We start from the raw sequence: 16,010 nt of genomic DNA on the forward strand, positions 1-16,010 counted from the left end.
TAGAGGCCATCCTTAATTTATGACCGGTTGCTGAGTCACTGTTCAAAGTTACAACAGGGGTACTTAAGACATAGGCTTCAAAGTTCCAAAAATCAGGGAGCCTCCCCTGTTCACACTTCGATTGCACTTCAAGTGCTTGGCTTCCTGGCCGTGTTTATGGCTCTTTGCAGTCTCCCCTGGCCATTTGACTGCATTTTGCAACTGTTTTGCTGAAATCTGTCCTTTACTTCCAGCTTGGGCCAACCTGGCTTCTAAGAAAACCGTGGGTTCGCTTAAGGACCACAGCAGAAAAAGGTCATCAAATTGAGCCGGTCCATTTTACACCATCATACCGGTGGTGGGTTCTGGGTGGTATGGTCTGGTACGGGCGTACTGGTGGTTGCTGGGAGCAGCGGCCACCGTACTGGAACGGTGGCTTGTTTGGCCCACCCGCCTGCCTGCATTCCTTACTGCTTTTTGACGCAAACGGGCCAATTGCGCACGCACGCCCAGCGAGACCTCCGCCGAGCAGCTGAGTGTCACTGGGCGGTGGTGTGCGCATGCATGCGCAGCGCACGTGCCCGACAAGGACGCCCGGCCCCATTGCAGTGTACCGGTTGCGATAGGATCCGGAACCCACTACTACATCATACATAGGACCAAAATGAGCAGGCTCTGTTATTGTTGTAACTCGAGGATTATCTATGTATCTAGCATCTGCAAAATACCAATGGCTCTCCTACCTGAAGCTTATAGAAACGGTAGCCTCAATCCATCTGAAAAGTTCTAATTTGGGGACAGCTAACCGTGATTTCCAAAGGGATAACTTTAAATATCCTTGAGACATATTTTTCCAAAGATTGTTGCATTTGCAAAAACTACACCTTAGTACCATCACTTTGAGAAGTTTTTTTTAAGCTGCCTCACACTCCTTCACTCCTTCACCTCTGCGTCCAATTGATATTTGTTCCCTGGCTACTTAATTAAGGCAAAGATGACTCCCTATTTGAAGAGAGATGGCATTAGGAGCCCGGGTGGCGCAGTGTTTAAGTTAAAGTGCTGTATTGCAGGCAAACTCTGCTCACAGCCTGACGTTCGAACTTGACCTGCTCAAGGTTGACTCAGCCTTCCATCCTTCCAGTAAAATGTTGTTGGGGGTAAAATGCAAATAATGTTGTACATTGTAAACCGCCCATATAGTGTTATGGGGAAATAAAGGTAAAGGTTCCCCTCGCAAATATGTGCTAGTCGTTCCCGACTCAAAGGGGCAGTTCTCATCTCCGTTTCAAAGCTGAAAAGCCAGCGCTGTCCGAAGACGCCTCCGTGGTCATGTGGCCGGCATGACTCAACGCCGAAGGCGCATGGAATGCTGTTACCTTCCCACCAAAGGTGGTTCCTATTTTTCTACTTGCATTTTTACATGCTTTCGAACTGCTAGGTCGACAGAAGCCGGGACAAGTAACGGGAGCTGACTCTGTTACGCGGTGCTAGGCATTCGAACCACCAACCTGCCAACTTTTCTGATCGACAAGCTCAGGGTCTTAGCCACTGAGCCACCGCATCCCCAATTATGGGGTGGTAGATAAGCCTAAATGCTATTGCTAAATGTTATTGCAAAGAGCTTAGTGATTGGACTGCAGCTCCAGGAAAATGTCAATCTGGGTTTCTAAAATGGTAAACCAGAAGATGGATGGAAGACTACTGAATGTTTCCTTCCTGGAGAAGGAGGAGGCTCACCGAGGCGTTCCCCGCTGTGACGGTGCCATCCTTCTTGAAGACCGTAGGGAGTTTTCCCAGTTGCTCCAACGTGACATCCGGCCGGGCATGCTCATCGCGTTCCAAGCTCTGTTTGCTCTTCTTGACTTTCACTTCCACGGGGGCCATCTCAGCCTTAAAGTGTCCGGCTTCGTGAGCTACGAATGTAAAAAAAAAAAAAAGTCAATACCAAAAGGTCATAGGAGGTCATCTACGGTCAGCTCAGGCCAACTTGCTGGGGGGGACAGGGGGGGACAACTCGCCACAGGACAAGAGTTACACGAATATTGAAGAAACGATGGAATGGAATCGTTGGAGAAAGGATGTCAAAGGAGGGGTAAAATGAAATGTGAATGACAAAAATTAAAGTTATTATTTTAAATATTTAAATTAAATTGTTGAATTGCCCCACAAGACATTGTCCCGTGGTGAGTTGGCCACACAAGTTGTCCCATTCCATCCCCTTGCTGCTGGTCATCATCTTCTTCTCTTTCCTTCTACCTTCTCAGAATTAGAGTCTTCTTCAAGAGGTAGTAGGTCCTTAGATAATGCAGGGGTATCAAACTCAAGGCCCGCGGGCTGGATCTGAACCTGCAATGTGGTCAGATCCGGCCCAGGGGACCATCCTGGAAAATGTAAGGGGCCTGCCAGCGCCCCTTCAGCCCGGTCTACCCACATCGCTTTGGCCCAGTCTACCCAATGCAAAAAGGAAACATCCCAGCAGTTTGGGGAGTGGAGTCAAGCTGGCCACGCCAGGGGTCCCGGAAGTCACTACTGCAGGTTTGCTCATGGGCGTTTTGTGTGCGCTTTATGCGTGACGCACGCACATGCACGGTGCAATAAAAATTGTTCTGCACATCCGCAGAAGCAAAAAACAAGATGGCAGTGCCTACAGCGCTGCCCAGAGAACCAGTTTGGAGGCGTGGCAGGCCTGGGTGGCTGCCAGTTCCAGCGACTCAGGCCGCCAAACCCGTTGCCCCACGCTGAGGGCAACCCCAACCCTGATGCGGCCCTCAATGAAATTGAGTTTGACACCCCTGAGATAATATGTCCAATCTAGGAAAATTTGAGCCTCGTCATTGGTATCTCGAGTGAGGACTCAAAGGTCCAAACCCCAACACTCCTTTTAAGGGGATTACTACACAGGAAACTATAGCAGCTAGAAACCCAATTCAATTCAATCAATGAGACTATGAGACAAAATGTTTCAAGTTTCACATGCCCCGTCTATATCAAATCTAAAACTAATAACACATTAGTTTTATATACATTGCATAACACATTGCTACCAACCTGCCTTCCATTGAGAACCTGTACACTGCACGAGTCAAAAAGAGGGTTGTGAAAATGTATACAGACCCCTCACATCCTGGACATAAATTGTTTCAACCCCTACCCTCAAAATGACGCTATAGGGCACTGCACACCACAACTAGACACAAGGACAGTTTCCCCCCCGAACACCATCACTCTGCTTAACAATTAATTTCCACAACACTGTCAAATATTTTACTAAGACTGTATTACTATTATTCTTTTCTTCTTTACTAGTATCTATCTCTTCCAACTTATGACTATAACCATGTTGCTTGTAGTTTTATGATTTATATTGCTGTTTGTTTCCTAGTATGATTTGATTGCTTATTAGTAACCTATGACTATCACTAAGTGTTGTATCTTATGATTCTTGATGAATGTATTCTATTTTATTTTTCTTTATGCACACTGAGAGCATATGCACCAAAGACAAATTCCTTGTGTGTCCAATCACTCTTGGCCAATAAAGAATTCTATTCTATTCATTGCCGTTGGTTAAAAGGTATTCCCTCACATACAGAAGCCAACGAAAAATGTTTCTGCTCTTTTTCTCTAATGCCTGAAGGTAAAGGTAAAGGTTCCTCTCATATATATGTGCTAGTTGTTTCCGACTCTAGAGAGCAGTGCTCATCTCCGTTTCAAAACCAAAGAGCCAGCGCTGCCTGAAGACGTCTCCATGGTCATGTTGCCGGCGTGACTAAATGCTGAAGGCGCACATAACGCTGTTACCTTCCCACCAAAGGTGGTTCCTATTTTTCTACTTGCATTTTTACACGCTTTCGAACTGCTAGGTCGACAGAAGCTGGGACAAGTAACGGGAGCTCACTCCGTTATGCAGCGCTAGGGATTCAAACCGCTGACCTGCCGACCTTTCTGATCAACAAGCTCAGCATCTTAGCCACTGAGCCGCCGCGTCCCTAACTAATGCCTAATTTTCCTCATAAAAGATAATCCCATCAACCTAATCCTCAACTTGAGTTTTAAGAAACACAATCCAGATGTCAACGCATCAGCTGCTGTGAGAATTAAGTTTCCATGGGAAGCAGATCGGTGCTCTTCCATTAAACATACTGACCAGCTTTCCACCTCTGTTGTGTCTTGAAGGCGTAGCGGTCACACTCTTCTCTGGTAATACTGTATTTTGCAGCAAGATTTTCAGCTGTGACACCCATAGGAGTCTGGATATGCGCATCGGTTAGGCCCGACCACAATATATCTTCCAGCTACCAGAAAAGAGGGAACAGAATCATGTTATAGGTTAGTGTTTCTAAAAGTGCGTATAGTCAAGGCTATGGTTTTCCCAGTTGCAATGGATGGCTGTGAAAGTTGGTCCATAAGAAAGGCTGAGCGTCAAAGAATGGAGGCCTTTGAACTCTGGTGCTGGAGAAGACTCCTGCGAGTCCCTTGGACTGCAAGGCGATCCAACCGGTCAGTCCTAGAGGAGATCAACCCTGACTGCTCTTTAGAAGGCCAGATCCTGAAGATGAAACTCAAAGACTTTGGCCACCTAATGAGAAGGAAGGACTCACTGGAGAAGAGCCTCACTGGAGAAGAGCCTCATGCTGGGAAAGATGGAGAGCAAAAGAAGAAGGGGACGACAGAGAAGGAGGTGGCTGGATGGAGTCACTGAAGCAGTAAGAGTGAGCTTAAATGGACTCCAGAGGATGGTAGAGGACAGAAAGGCCTGGAGGAACATTGTCCATGTGGTCGTGATGGGTTGAATACGACTTTGCAATTAACAACAACAAGACTTCATCTCCCAGAATTCCACAGTCACCTATCCATAAGTCTCACCTGCTACCTTCCAGATCTGGGAGAGCAACCATCACAATGAAGAGCTGGCATGACAAAATGTGCGTTGGGAATTATGGGATCTTTAGAAGGTTGGGAAAGAATGCCCAAATCACACACACACAAAAACCCACGCACAATTGCACTGGAAGCTGGAGGCTTTCTGAACATTCTTAGAGTAAGCACAGAATTCTCAAAATGGATGTACCTGCAAAATCGTACGTGCAGGATTTGTCACCTATCCTAAATCCAAAGTTCTGAATGTTACTGTTACTTATTAAAGTGGGGAGGGGGAGGGGAAATGCTTTGAAGACTATGAGAATCTCTGCAGAAATGCCTTTAAATTGGCTTTCCCACCTTACAGATGGTTTTCAGATTGCATTTGTATTTTTTGCCTCTGGTCCCAAAACAAGAGAGAGCAGAAACTTGGATAGTGGCCAGAAGTACTTTTCCCAACATAAAATTAAAGAAACTGCCAATTTTAGGGAAATATTTTTGCCTCAGACAACCCCGGCAATGCTGTCTCTTGTTTTGCAAGCAAGGCTACTGGGATTGGGGGCAGACTTAAGTTCCCAGCCCCACAAGGCCCCTCTCTTCATTGGCCTTATCATCACATGTCAACCCCGGCCAGCCCAGAGGCCTGGAGCTGCCATTCAGGGGAGAAACCCAGGCCAGCTGCCAAGACTCACCAGGCTTCACTCCTCCACAAGCAGCTGAATAAATCTATAAAGCTAGTGATAACTGACTGACAACAATCCACGATTAATTGCCGGGTGGTTTTCGTTCTGAGTTACGAGGGGATGGGTGCGGCTTATCTTAATTACTAATCTAGCTATAAAAGGTGGTGGGAAGCACAGGATGGCAGCTTTGACAATTTATTCATTGCCTTAGTGCGGGGGTGTCCAAACTTGGGAACTTTAAGACTTGTGGACTTCAACTCCCAGGATTCCCCAGCCAGCATGGCTGGCTGGGGAATTCTGGGAGTTGAAGTCCACAAGTCTTAAAGTTCCCAAGTTTGGACACCCCTGCCTTAGTGCTTTGTTGGTCAATTCGTGCCGGACGAAGAATACAAACTGCATTTACAAACCGTTTCTGTGTTTGGCTGTTTTCATTAACCCTTCGGAACCTGACATCAGTGATGTTTCTATAGCTCTGCTAACAGTTTCTCAACCTTGGCCACTTTAAGATGGGTGGACTTCAATTCCCAGAATTATCTGACTCCTAGAGAGTAAGGCTTTTCCATAGCTCTGCTTCCCTAAAGCTGAGGCTCTCCCTTCAAATGCTGGGTTGGGAAAAGAGGAGAGGACAATTCGGCATTTGGGGTTATGTGACTGGAAGGGGATGGTGCTTTTAAAGGGGTTTAAAACCCTTTTTTTGTGGCAGAGTTGGACAGTGAGGAGGAGTTTGGGGAAGAACATGGGCCAGTCCTGGAGACTGAGGAAAGCTCAGACAAGGGCTCTGCGTCAGAGGCAGAGAGGGAGCTAGACAGCAGTGAGGCAGAGGAACAGCTGGAGCCTGTTCCCAGTGTGTGCCTGTGCAGAGCTGCCAGAAGACAAGGGCTCTGCGTTGGAGGCAGAGAGGGAGCTAGACGGCAGTGAGGCAGAGGAACAGCTGGAGCCTGTTCCCAGTGTGAGCCTGCGCAGAGCTGCCAGAAGACAAGGGCTCTGCGTTGGAGGCAGAGAGGGAGCTAGACAGCAGTGAGGCAGAGGAACAGCTGGAGCCTGTTCCCAGTGTGTGCCTGTGCAGAGCTGCCAGAAGACAAGGGCTCTGCATCAGAGGCAGAGAGGGAGCTAGACGGCAGTGAGGCAGAGGAACAGCTGGAGCCTGTTCCCAGTGTGAGCCTGCGCAGAGCTGCCAGAAGACAAGAACAACTAAGAAAGCAGGGTCGACTTGGGAGTAAAGTCACACCTTGGAGGTGATTCCCCCCCCCCAAAAAAAAACAAAAAAGGAGCAAACGGGGAGGGGGCTTTTGCAGGAAACAGTTTGTTCATTCAATTATTTGGAAACTAGTTATTTGGCAGCTTGCCAAACAAGATAAGGTTCCTGCTGATAAATATTCCTCTGAAAGGCTGTTTGTGAAGCCTTGTGGACTGTGAATGACAGGAATTCACAGTCATGTAAATAAAAGGGGTTTTGCTAAGACTCTGCTTCTTGTTAAGGAAACCTGGGTCACAACACCTTTTTGTCTTTTTTATTTGTTGGATGATAGCTGATGAGTTATTTTCTATAACATACAAGGCCCTTCAGATGTTTTAAATAAATAAAGATACACAATTCACGTTGCCCCTTCTGTACTAATGTATGCCAGTGAGAATTGGCAAAGAGGAAGGGAGTAAGAGAATATATTAGAACAGTGGCTTACTGGGAAAAAGTACAGGTGATCCTCGACTTACAACAGTTCATTTAGTGACCATTCAAAGTTACAACCGCACGGGGAAAAGAGACGTATAACAGTTTTTCACACTCCATGGTGACATGATCGAAATTTAAAAGCTTAGCTAAAGAGAGGTTCATATTTATGTCAGCTGTGGTGTCCTTCTGACAAGTCAATGAGGAATCCGGATTCCCTTAACAACGGTGGCGAGAAAAGTCGTAAACTGGGGCAAACTCACCTAGCATATTTCACTTAGCAGCATAAATTTTGGGCTCAATGGTGGTCGAAACTTGAGGACTACCTGTATTAGCAAGAGGTTAATAACACAAAAGGAGGCAACATTCTGTCCTGGGTCTGTACATTTTTGATCTGTTCCATGAAAGGCTAAGTGCTAACTTATCTACTGTGTGACGCAATGCACAAACATTTTGTTTTAGGAATTGTACACATGTTTAAAAGGTAATGACAGCAGCTGATAACACATGATATTTTTGTGGAATTGGGTTTGCAGTCTTCAGAGTTTATCTGTTTGGTTTTTTACTTCTCAAGGTTAGCCTACAGGTCCAGAGCTCTCCCATTCAAATACAAAGCAGGGATGACCCTGCTTAGCTTCTGAGCTCAGGCAAATATTGCTACAAGGCCATGAAAGCAAATCGAAAGAACCAGAATGCAAATGATGTACATTAGTTCATACAATTCCTTACACTGTAAATAGAGTATCATCTAACGCAGGGGTGTCAAACTCAAGGTCCCTGGGCCGGATTTGGCCCCATGGTGCTTAGATCTGGCCCACAGGGCCGCCCTGGGAACAGCGAAGGGCTGGCCCGCGGTGCCTCTGCCAGCAAAAACGGGGCTCGGGGAGGGCGTGTGTGCTCCTCTGAGCTCTGTTTTTGCTGGCAGGGGTCTGCAAGAGGCTGTGACAGCTGAAAATGGATGTCGACCTGACCATGCCACCCGCCACGTCCCCCCCCCCCCGGGGGTCAAACACAACCCTGATGCAGCCCTCAATGAAATTGAGTTTGACATCCCTGATCTTATGGGACAGACTAATTTGACTCAGGGTTCCTTAAGGAGAGATATCCCGGTTTCAAACAAAAAACGCAAACACAACATGATGGGCGCAAAGCACTCACCTGGAGATCAACTCCTAGTTTTGTTCCAAATCGCATATTTCGAACAGCAAAAGGCGCCTGGCTCATGCTTTCCGTGCCACCACAAAGCACCACTTCGGAATCTTTAAGGCTAATTTCCTGATTTGAGTTTAGAGAAGGAAAGAAAAGCACATTAGATGTACAATAGCATTTAGCGCTTATATACCACTTCACAGTGCTTTACAGCCCTCTCTATGCGGTTTACAGTGTCAGCCTTTTGCCCCCAACGATTGGCTCCTCATTTTACCCACCTTGGAAGTATGGAGGGCTGAGTCAACCTTGAGCCTGGTGAGATTCAAACTGCCAAATTGCAGGCAGCAGAAGTAACCTGCAGTACTGCGCTCTAACCACTGCGCCAGTGTGGGATTCAATTTTTTTTACTATCGGTTCTATGAGCGTGGCTTGGCGGGCATGGCTTGGTAGGCGTGGCAGGGAAAGGATACTGAAAAATCCCCATTTCCTCCCGATCAGCTGGGACTCGGGAGACAGAGAATAGATGGGGGCGGAGCCAGCCAGAGGTGGTATTTACCGGTTCCCTGAACCACTCAAAATTTCTGCTACCGGTTCTCCAGAACTGGTCAGAACTTTTCTGAATACCACCTCTGCCCTGCGCCACCGTGGCTCATATGAAAGTACATATGAAACACACAACTATGTAAACCAGTGGCCTCCGATCTTTTGGACATCAGGGACTGGTCCCGTGGAGAGTTTTTCTTTCAAAGAGTAGAGCAATCAAAACATTAAAAAAAAATACTGTGTTTCCCCGAAAATACGACCTGTCCTGAAATTAAAGCCTTGCCACATTTTTCATGTGGGCAAAAATATAAGCCCACCCCCGAAAATAAGCCCCCTGGACAATTCCCCCTCTCCAGCCAGGCAGAGCACCGCTCGCCGACCTAGCGGTATCCCGAAGGCACCAAGCCGCGGGAACGTGGTGGGGGACAAAGGCGCTCACGTTGCTTGGTGCTTTCGGGGTACCGCTAGGTCGGTCAGCGGCGCTGTGCCCAGCTGAAGAGAGGGGGTTGCCGGGCAGCTGCTCTCTTGCGAGCGGGCTCCCAAAGAGCCTGCCACAGCCTCAAGGTTGAATGGCTGTGTTGTGATGTCGCAGCAGCAACACAGCAGCCATGAGGTGACCATGCTCGCGAGCAGCCGCCCAGCAACCCCCCTTTCCAGCCGGGCACAGCACCCCTGACCGATCTAGTGGTACCCGGAAGGCACCAAGCAACATGAGCGCCTGTTCGCCGCCCTCCGCCTCCGCGGCTCGGCGCCTTTGGAATGCTCCTAGGTGAGTGAATGGGGCTCTGCATGGCTGGAGAGAGGGGTTGCGCGAGAGGCTTTTCCGCTCCCCGCTCGCACGACTTGCAGGCTCACAATGCCCTTGGCTAATTCTACAGTACCTGCAAAGCCAGGGCATCTCCGCTGCTGGCGCTGCCCGCTGCTTGGGGTTTTTTTTCGGCTTTCAAAGCACAGAGGATGCTCTGGGAGTACGCTCTATGATTATGGGCTGCAGAGCATACAACCATAGAGCGTACAACCATAGAGCGTACTCCCAGAGCGGCATCCATCCTCCATTGCGGCTTCCAAAGCACGGAGGTAGGATACCGCTCTGGGAGTACGCTCTATGGTTGTACGCTACCATAAAGCGTACTTCCAGAGCATCATCCGTCCTCCGTGCTTGGAAAGCTGAAATAAAAAATCAAGTGGTGGGCGGCACCAGCAGTGGAGATGCCCTGGCTCTGCAGGTACTGTAGAGTTAGCCAAGGGCATCGTGAACCTGTGAGTCGCGTGAGCGGGAAACGGAAAAGCTGCTCGCGCAACCCCCCTCTCCAGCCATGCAGAGCCCCATTCACTCACCTAGGGGCATTCCAAAGGCACCGAGCCGCGGGAGGCGGAGGACGGCAAACAGGTGCTCGCGTTGCTTGGTGCCTTCCGGCTACTGCTAGATCAGTCAGGGGTGCTGTGCCCGGCTGGAAAGGGGGGTTGCCGGGCGGCTGCTCGTGAATGTGGTCACCTCATGGCTGCTGTGTTGCTGCTGTGACAGCGCAACACAGACATTCGACCCTGAGGCTGTGGCCGGTTCTTCGGGAGCCCGGTCGCAAGGGAGCAGCTGCCCGGCAACCCAAAAACCATAAGCCCTCCCCTTTAATAAGCCCAAGGCCATATTTCGTGGGTCAAAAAAATATAAGACCCGTCGTATTTTCGGGGAAAGACGGTATGTAAATGAAAAGCAGGCGAACAATTCCAATCTCTGCATGACATGATGCAGAATAAGTGTATACACAAACCTAAACTGCAATAGAGAATAGGGTGACCAAGAATGTGGAAAAATAAATGAGTGGAATTAGTACCTGACATCCATTAACAATAGACTGGAAGCCTGATCCACACAATCTATTGATGGTTAAGGCAGGAGTTGGGATTGGCACTCCAATACGTAAGCCAACATGTCGCGCGAGGTAAGCAGCATCTCTAGAACTCTGCAAGGGGGGAGGGGAAAAAATGAGAAAATTCACCTGTCAAATTCTGCTTAAAAACTAAATTGTGTGGTTGAAGATGACTTTCCTATCTATTTGTAGAAGTGAATAAAAGTAAATCATGTTCACATGAATGTGACAACAATGTGACCACTACAACTGCAAGGACTGGTCATAAAATTCAGCACTGTAATTTCAAATAATCGCTGAACATGGTCACTAAATGAGTAATCTTGTATACCGGTAGTCCTTGAGTTACTACCACAATTGAGCCCAGAAATGAGAAATTTGTTAAGTAAGTTTTGCCCCATTTTACAAACTTTCTTGCCAGAGTTGTTAAGTGAGTCGCTACCGTTGTTAAATTAGTAACCCAGTTGTTAAATGAATCTGGTTTTCCCATTGATTGTCAGAAGGTCGCAAAAGCGGATCACGTGACCCCCAGCACTGAAACAGTCATAAATGTGAATCAGTTCCCAAGATTCTGAATTTTGATCATGTGACCATGGGGATGCTACAATGGTTGTAAGTGTGAAAAACAGTCACAAGTCACTTTTTTTCCATGCCGTTGTAACTTCAAATGGTCACTAAGTGAACTGTTGTAAGTTGAGGACTACTGGTACCTTTATTTTCCTTCTTTCATTGCTATTGATAATGCAATTTACTCTACAAAAAGACGAATGAGCTCAGTAAAAAAAAATGATTTAAACACATTGATTGTTGCCTTGTTATTGTAAAATTCAAACAGAAACTCAATTGTGAAAAAGAAAAAAACACTACTTATCGTGCTTGGTGATATAATGATCCCACTGACAATACACTCTACAATTCTAGCAAATTCAGTTACCCAAATTGTTAGGGATGTAACCCTAGGCTTGGCTTGGCAATGTATATAAGCCATGATTGTAACAAATGTATCTGTTACTTTAAATGTTAAAGAGATGTAATTGGTTTGTTACTTCAAGCAGCTATAAGAGAGAGCCAGAATGGCTGTTAGATCTCTGTTTTGTTAGAAGCTGGTTGGTGTATTTTGAGGTATTGTGGTTTGCTACTGTTTAGCTATACTTTGTGTGTTAAACTGAGAATATTGATAACTGAATTACTGAACCTTGTATGACTTGGACTGTTAACCGGACTGTGAATACTTCTATATTTCTACATAGTAAACTACTATATTTTTATACTATTCAGTGTCTCTGTATGCTGGTTTGTGCGTGTTATTCCATATCACTCTCATTACGCTTCTCTGCATACTCGCATACTCGCTCTCCTAACGGGGAGCTTAATTACTTAACACAAATGTTCCAAAAAGAAACAGTTTGGGGATGGAATACGAGAGGCTCCACCAATGAATTTCTAATTTCTCTGTAACGGAGCAACTAAGCAAGAACAGACACAGAATGGTGTGTTGGTCAGGGCGACTGGCAACTGCCAAGTTGTACCAACCTGCATGACGTTGCCCACAATTACGCTATCAATGATTTCTGGAGATATTTTGCCAGCAGACAAGGCTGATCGAGCCGCAATCTCGGCAAGATCCGTGGCGGTGAAGTCCTTAAGCAGGCCGCCATAAGCCCCAAATGGAGTCCTCTTGGCAGAAACAATGAATATTCCTAGGAGACAAAACATGGGAAATATGAAAGTGCCTTATATAAAATCTTACCACTGTTTATTTAGATCAGTTCTTCTCCACTTTCACAACTTTAAGATGGGTGGACTTCAACTCCCAGCATTTCCTAATGAGCACAGCTGGCTGGGGAATTCTGGGAGTTGAAGCCCTCACATCTTAAAAGTTGTTTAGTTTGAGAAATACTGGTCTAGTCCAATATTCATTTAGTTAATTGATTCAAAGGCCGCCTCCTTGTAATACAGGCTAACTGTTGAAACAATCAAGAAAACTGCTATGAAAATAAAATATATTATGGCACAAAGCAAATTTCACAGGTGGCGATTCAACATCTTGGTGCCTTTCACAAGAAATCCTGAATTTTTTTTCTGTATCGACTTTAGATTGCTTCCATACTCCTAACAGATAAAGTTCATCTTCTGTTTTGTCAAATTCGTAAAGCAAGGGATTGCAAAGTCACACAAAACATTAGGCCTTCTTGATCTATACGGGATAGAATGGTATAGTAGTTATGATATATGAAAGAGATCCCAAGAGTTTTTTGAGAATGTCAGCAGAATTTGATGCACACAGATTTTACAGCTAGCACTGAAATGTGGGGGGGTTTCATTGAAATGCTGAGTTAGCACCGATATGAACCTGTTTCCTCCATGTACTGGGAAAATCTAAGGAGCTAAGGGTGATGAAACGCCACAAGAGACGCCTAGAGAGCCGATGGAGATCCTCCCGTTCCGAACTTGACCGAACACAGGTACGAACCTACTTAAGGACATACCTTGTGGCAATAAGAGCGGCCAAACGTCGACATTGTGCCGCCCTTATTGCGTCCGCAGATAACCGCCCTGCCGCCCTGTTCCGGGTGACCCGCTCTCTTCTTTCACAGAGACCGCGGGAAGCCCCTTTACAGGGCAGGGCAGAGGAATTTGGGAAATATCTGCAGGATAAAATTGATCAAATCCGGAGGGAATGGGTCCCACTCAGTGGGCTAGGAGGGATGCCCCAGGCGAGTCTTGAGAGACCATCCTGGGAGGAATTTGACTCGGTGGCCATCGAGGATTTGGACAGGTTACGCGGGCGACTACGAGCCACCACATGTTCATTGGACCCGTGTCCCTCCTGGCTTGTAGTGGCATCCTGGGAGGTTACACGAGACTGGCTCTTGGTGCTAGTGAACGCTTCATTGGGCGAGGGGTTCTTACCGGCCGCCTTGAAAGAGGCGGTTGTGAGACCCTTACTCAAGAAGCCTTCCCTGGACCCAACGGAGCTAGCCAATTACCGTCCTGTCTCCAACCTTCCTTTTTTAACGAAGGTTGTAGAGAGGGGGTGGCCCAACAGTTCCCACGTCACCTGGAGAATGATTATCTAGACCTGCGCCAGTCCGGCTTCCGACCCGGGCACAGCATAGAGACGGCCTTGGTCGCGTTGGTTGATGATCTCTGGAGGGCCAGGGATAGGGGTTGTTCCTCTATCCTGGTCCTATTAGATCTCTCAGCGGCTTTTGATACCATCGACCATGGTATCCTCCTGCACCGGCTGGAGGGGCTGGGGGTAAGGGGCACCGTTTTACGGTGGTTCTGCTCCTACCTCTCCGACCGGACGCAGCGTGTGTTGGCAGGGGAGCAGAGGTCGTCCCTGAGGCCTCTCATTTGTGGGGTGCCACAGGGGTCAGACCTCTCGCCTCTCCTGTTCAACACATATATGAAACCGCTGGGTGAGATCATCCGTGGTTTTGGGGTGGGATATCATCTGTACGCTGATGATACACAGCTGTACATCTCCACCCCGAACCACCCCAATGAGGCCGTTGAAATGATGTCCCGGTGTTTGGAAGCCGTACGGGTCTGGATGGGTGACAACCGACTCAAACTCAACCCCTCCAAGACGGAGTGGCTGTGGCTTCCGGCCCCCCGGTTCAACCAGCTAATTCCAACACTGGCCATTGGGGGCGAGCAACTAGCCCCCATTTATTTATTTATTTATTATTAGCGTTTATATACCGCCCCCTCTCCCGAAAGGGACTCGGGGCGGTGTACAGTCCGTATCAAAATACAACAAATTAAAACATAGTAATAGCTACATAAATACATGTATGAGAGGAGGATAAAATATGCCAAACTGTACAGCTAAATAAATAAATCGATACAAAAGTTTAAAATCCCAATGTCATATCAGGTTGAATTTAAAACACTATCCCTCTAAAAACCAGTAAGAATGTGTATGCCAGGAGGTAGACGTTATAAATTATGCCAGACCAGCCAGTCGGAACAGGTGTGTCTTCAGTTTCTGTCGGAAGGAGCGGAGGTCAGTAGTGGTTCTAATGTCGGGGGGGAGGTCATTCCAGAGGGTTGGGCCCATCACAGAGAAGGCCCTACTCCTCGGTGTCGCCCGTTGGCATTGCCTCGTGGACGGCACCAGGAGAAGGCCCTCCCTGTGAGAGCGAATTGGCCGCAGGGATGTATGTGGGAGGATGCGATCCCACAGGTAACTAGGCCCTATGCCATGGAGCGCTTTAAAGAAGGTGATCAGAACCTTGAAACGCACCCGAAAGACTACAGGCAGCCAGTGCAGCTCGCGCAGGAGAGGTGTTACGTGGGAGTACCTAGTACTCCCCATGACTACCCGCGCGGCTGCGTTCTGGACTAGCTGCAGTCTTCGGGCGCATCCCAAGGGAAGCCCCATGTAGAGAGCGTTGCAGTAGTCCATCGAACGGGCGCGCAATTTGGGCGTCCTCGTGGATGCCCGGCTGTCCATGGATGACCATGTGGCAGCCGTGGCGAGGGGGGCGTTCCACCAGGTTCGCCTGGTGCGCCAATTGCGCCCCCTATTGGACCGGGATGCCCTTCGCACGGTCACTCACGCGCTGGTGACGTCCCGCCTAGACTACTGTAATGCTCTCTACATGGGGCTTCCCTTGAGATGCACTCGAAGACTGCAGCTGGTCCAGAACGCGGCCGCGCGGGTGATTATGGGGAGTACGAGATACTCCCATATAACACCTCTCCTGCGCGAGCTGCACTGGCTTCCTGTGGACTATCGGGTGCGTTTCAAGGTATTGATTACCATCTTCAAAGCGCTCCATGGCACAGGAACTAGCTACATGCGGGATCGCATCCTGCCCCATACATCCCTACGACCAATTCGCTCTCACAGAGAGGGACTTCTCCGGGTGCCGTCCACTAAGCAGTGCCAAAGGGCGGTACCCAGGAGTAGGGCCTTCTCTGTGATGGGCCCAGCCCTCTGGAATGACCTCCCCCCGGATATTAGGAGGGAGCTGCATTCCAAACTGCACTTGGACTGATTGTTATGAAAACAACTTGCATGAACTTGATTGGTCACGCTGGGGTGGGCAATGAGAGACAGTTTAGGAGGGAAAAGTAGAACTTGGGACTTTCGGTGCGCAATTCTCAGTTCTGGCTATGCAATGCTGCAATACGCTTGATCTCTAATAAAACTATACTTTTCTCAACAAAAAGCAATCAAGGATCATTTCTATTTAGAGTTGTGAGCAGTCCAACATCTCATTTGATGGCTGTTCTTTCAACTTA

The 16,010-nt window shown here is 47.9% G+C and overlaps 1 protein-coding gene across 1 annotated transcript in view; it reads right to left on the minus strand.

The window, feature by feature from the left end:
• The window catches only part of ACAA2 (acetyl-CoA acyltransferase 2), a 40,027-nt gene that overhangs the window by 7,131 nt on the left and 16,886 nt on the right, over positions 1-16,010 (minus strand). Inside the window, exons 2-6 of the mRNA XM_081942568.1 lie at positions 12,285-12,451; positions 10,716-10,844; positions 8,350-8,466; positions 4,127-4,274; positions 1,717-1,892 (exon numbers count right to left, since the gene is read on the minus strand). Coding sequence (XP_081798694.1) covers positions 1,717-1,892; positions 4,127-4,274; positions 8,350-8,466; positions 10,716-10,844; positions 12,285-12,451 — 737 coding nt within the window. The remainder of the gene's footprint in view (positions 1-1,716; positions 1,893-4,126; positions 4,275-8,349; positions 8,467-10,715; positions 10,845-12,284; positions 12,452-16,010) is intronic.

The sequence above is a fragment of the Natrix helvetica genome, assembly GCF_964273705.1.
Source record: "Natrix helvetica genome assembly, chromosome: 2".
Taxonomy (NCBI): domain Eukaryota; kingdom Metazoa; phylum Chordata; class Lepidosauria; order Squamata; family Natricidae; genus Natrix; species Natrix helvetica.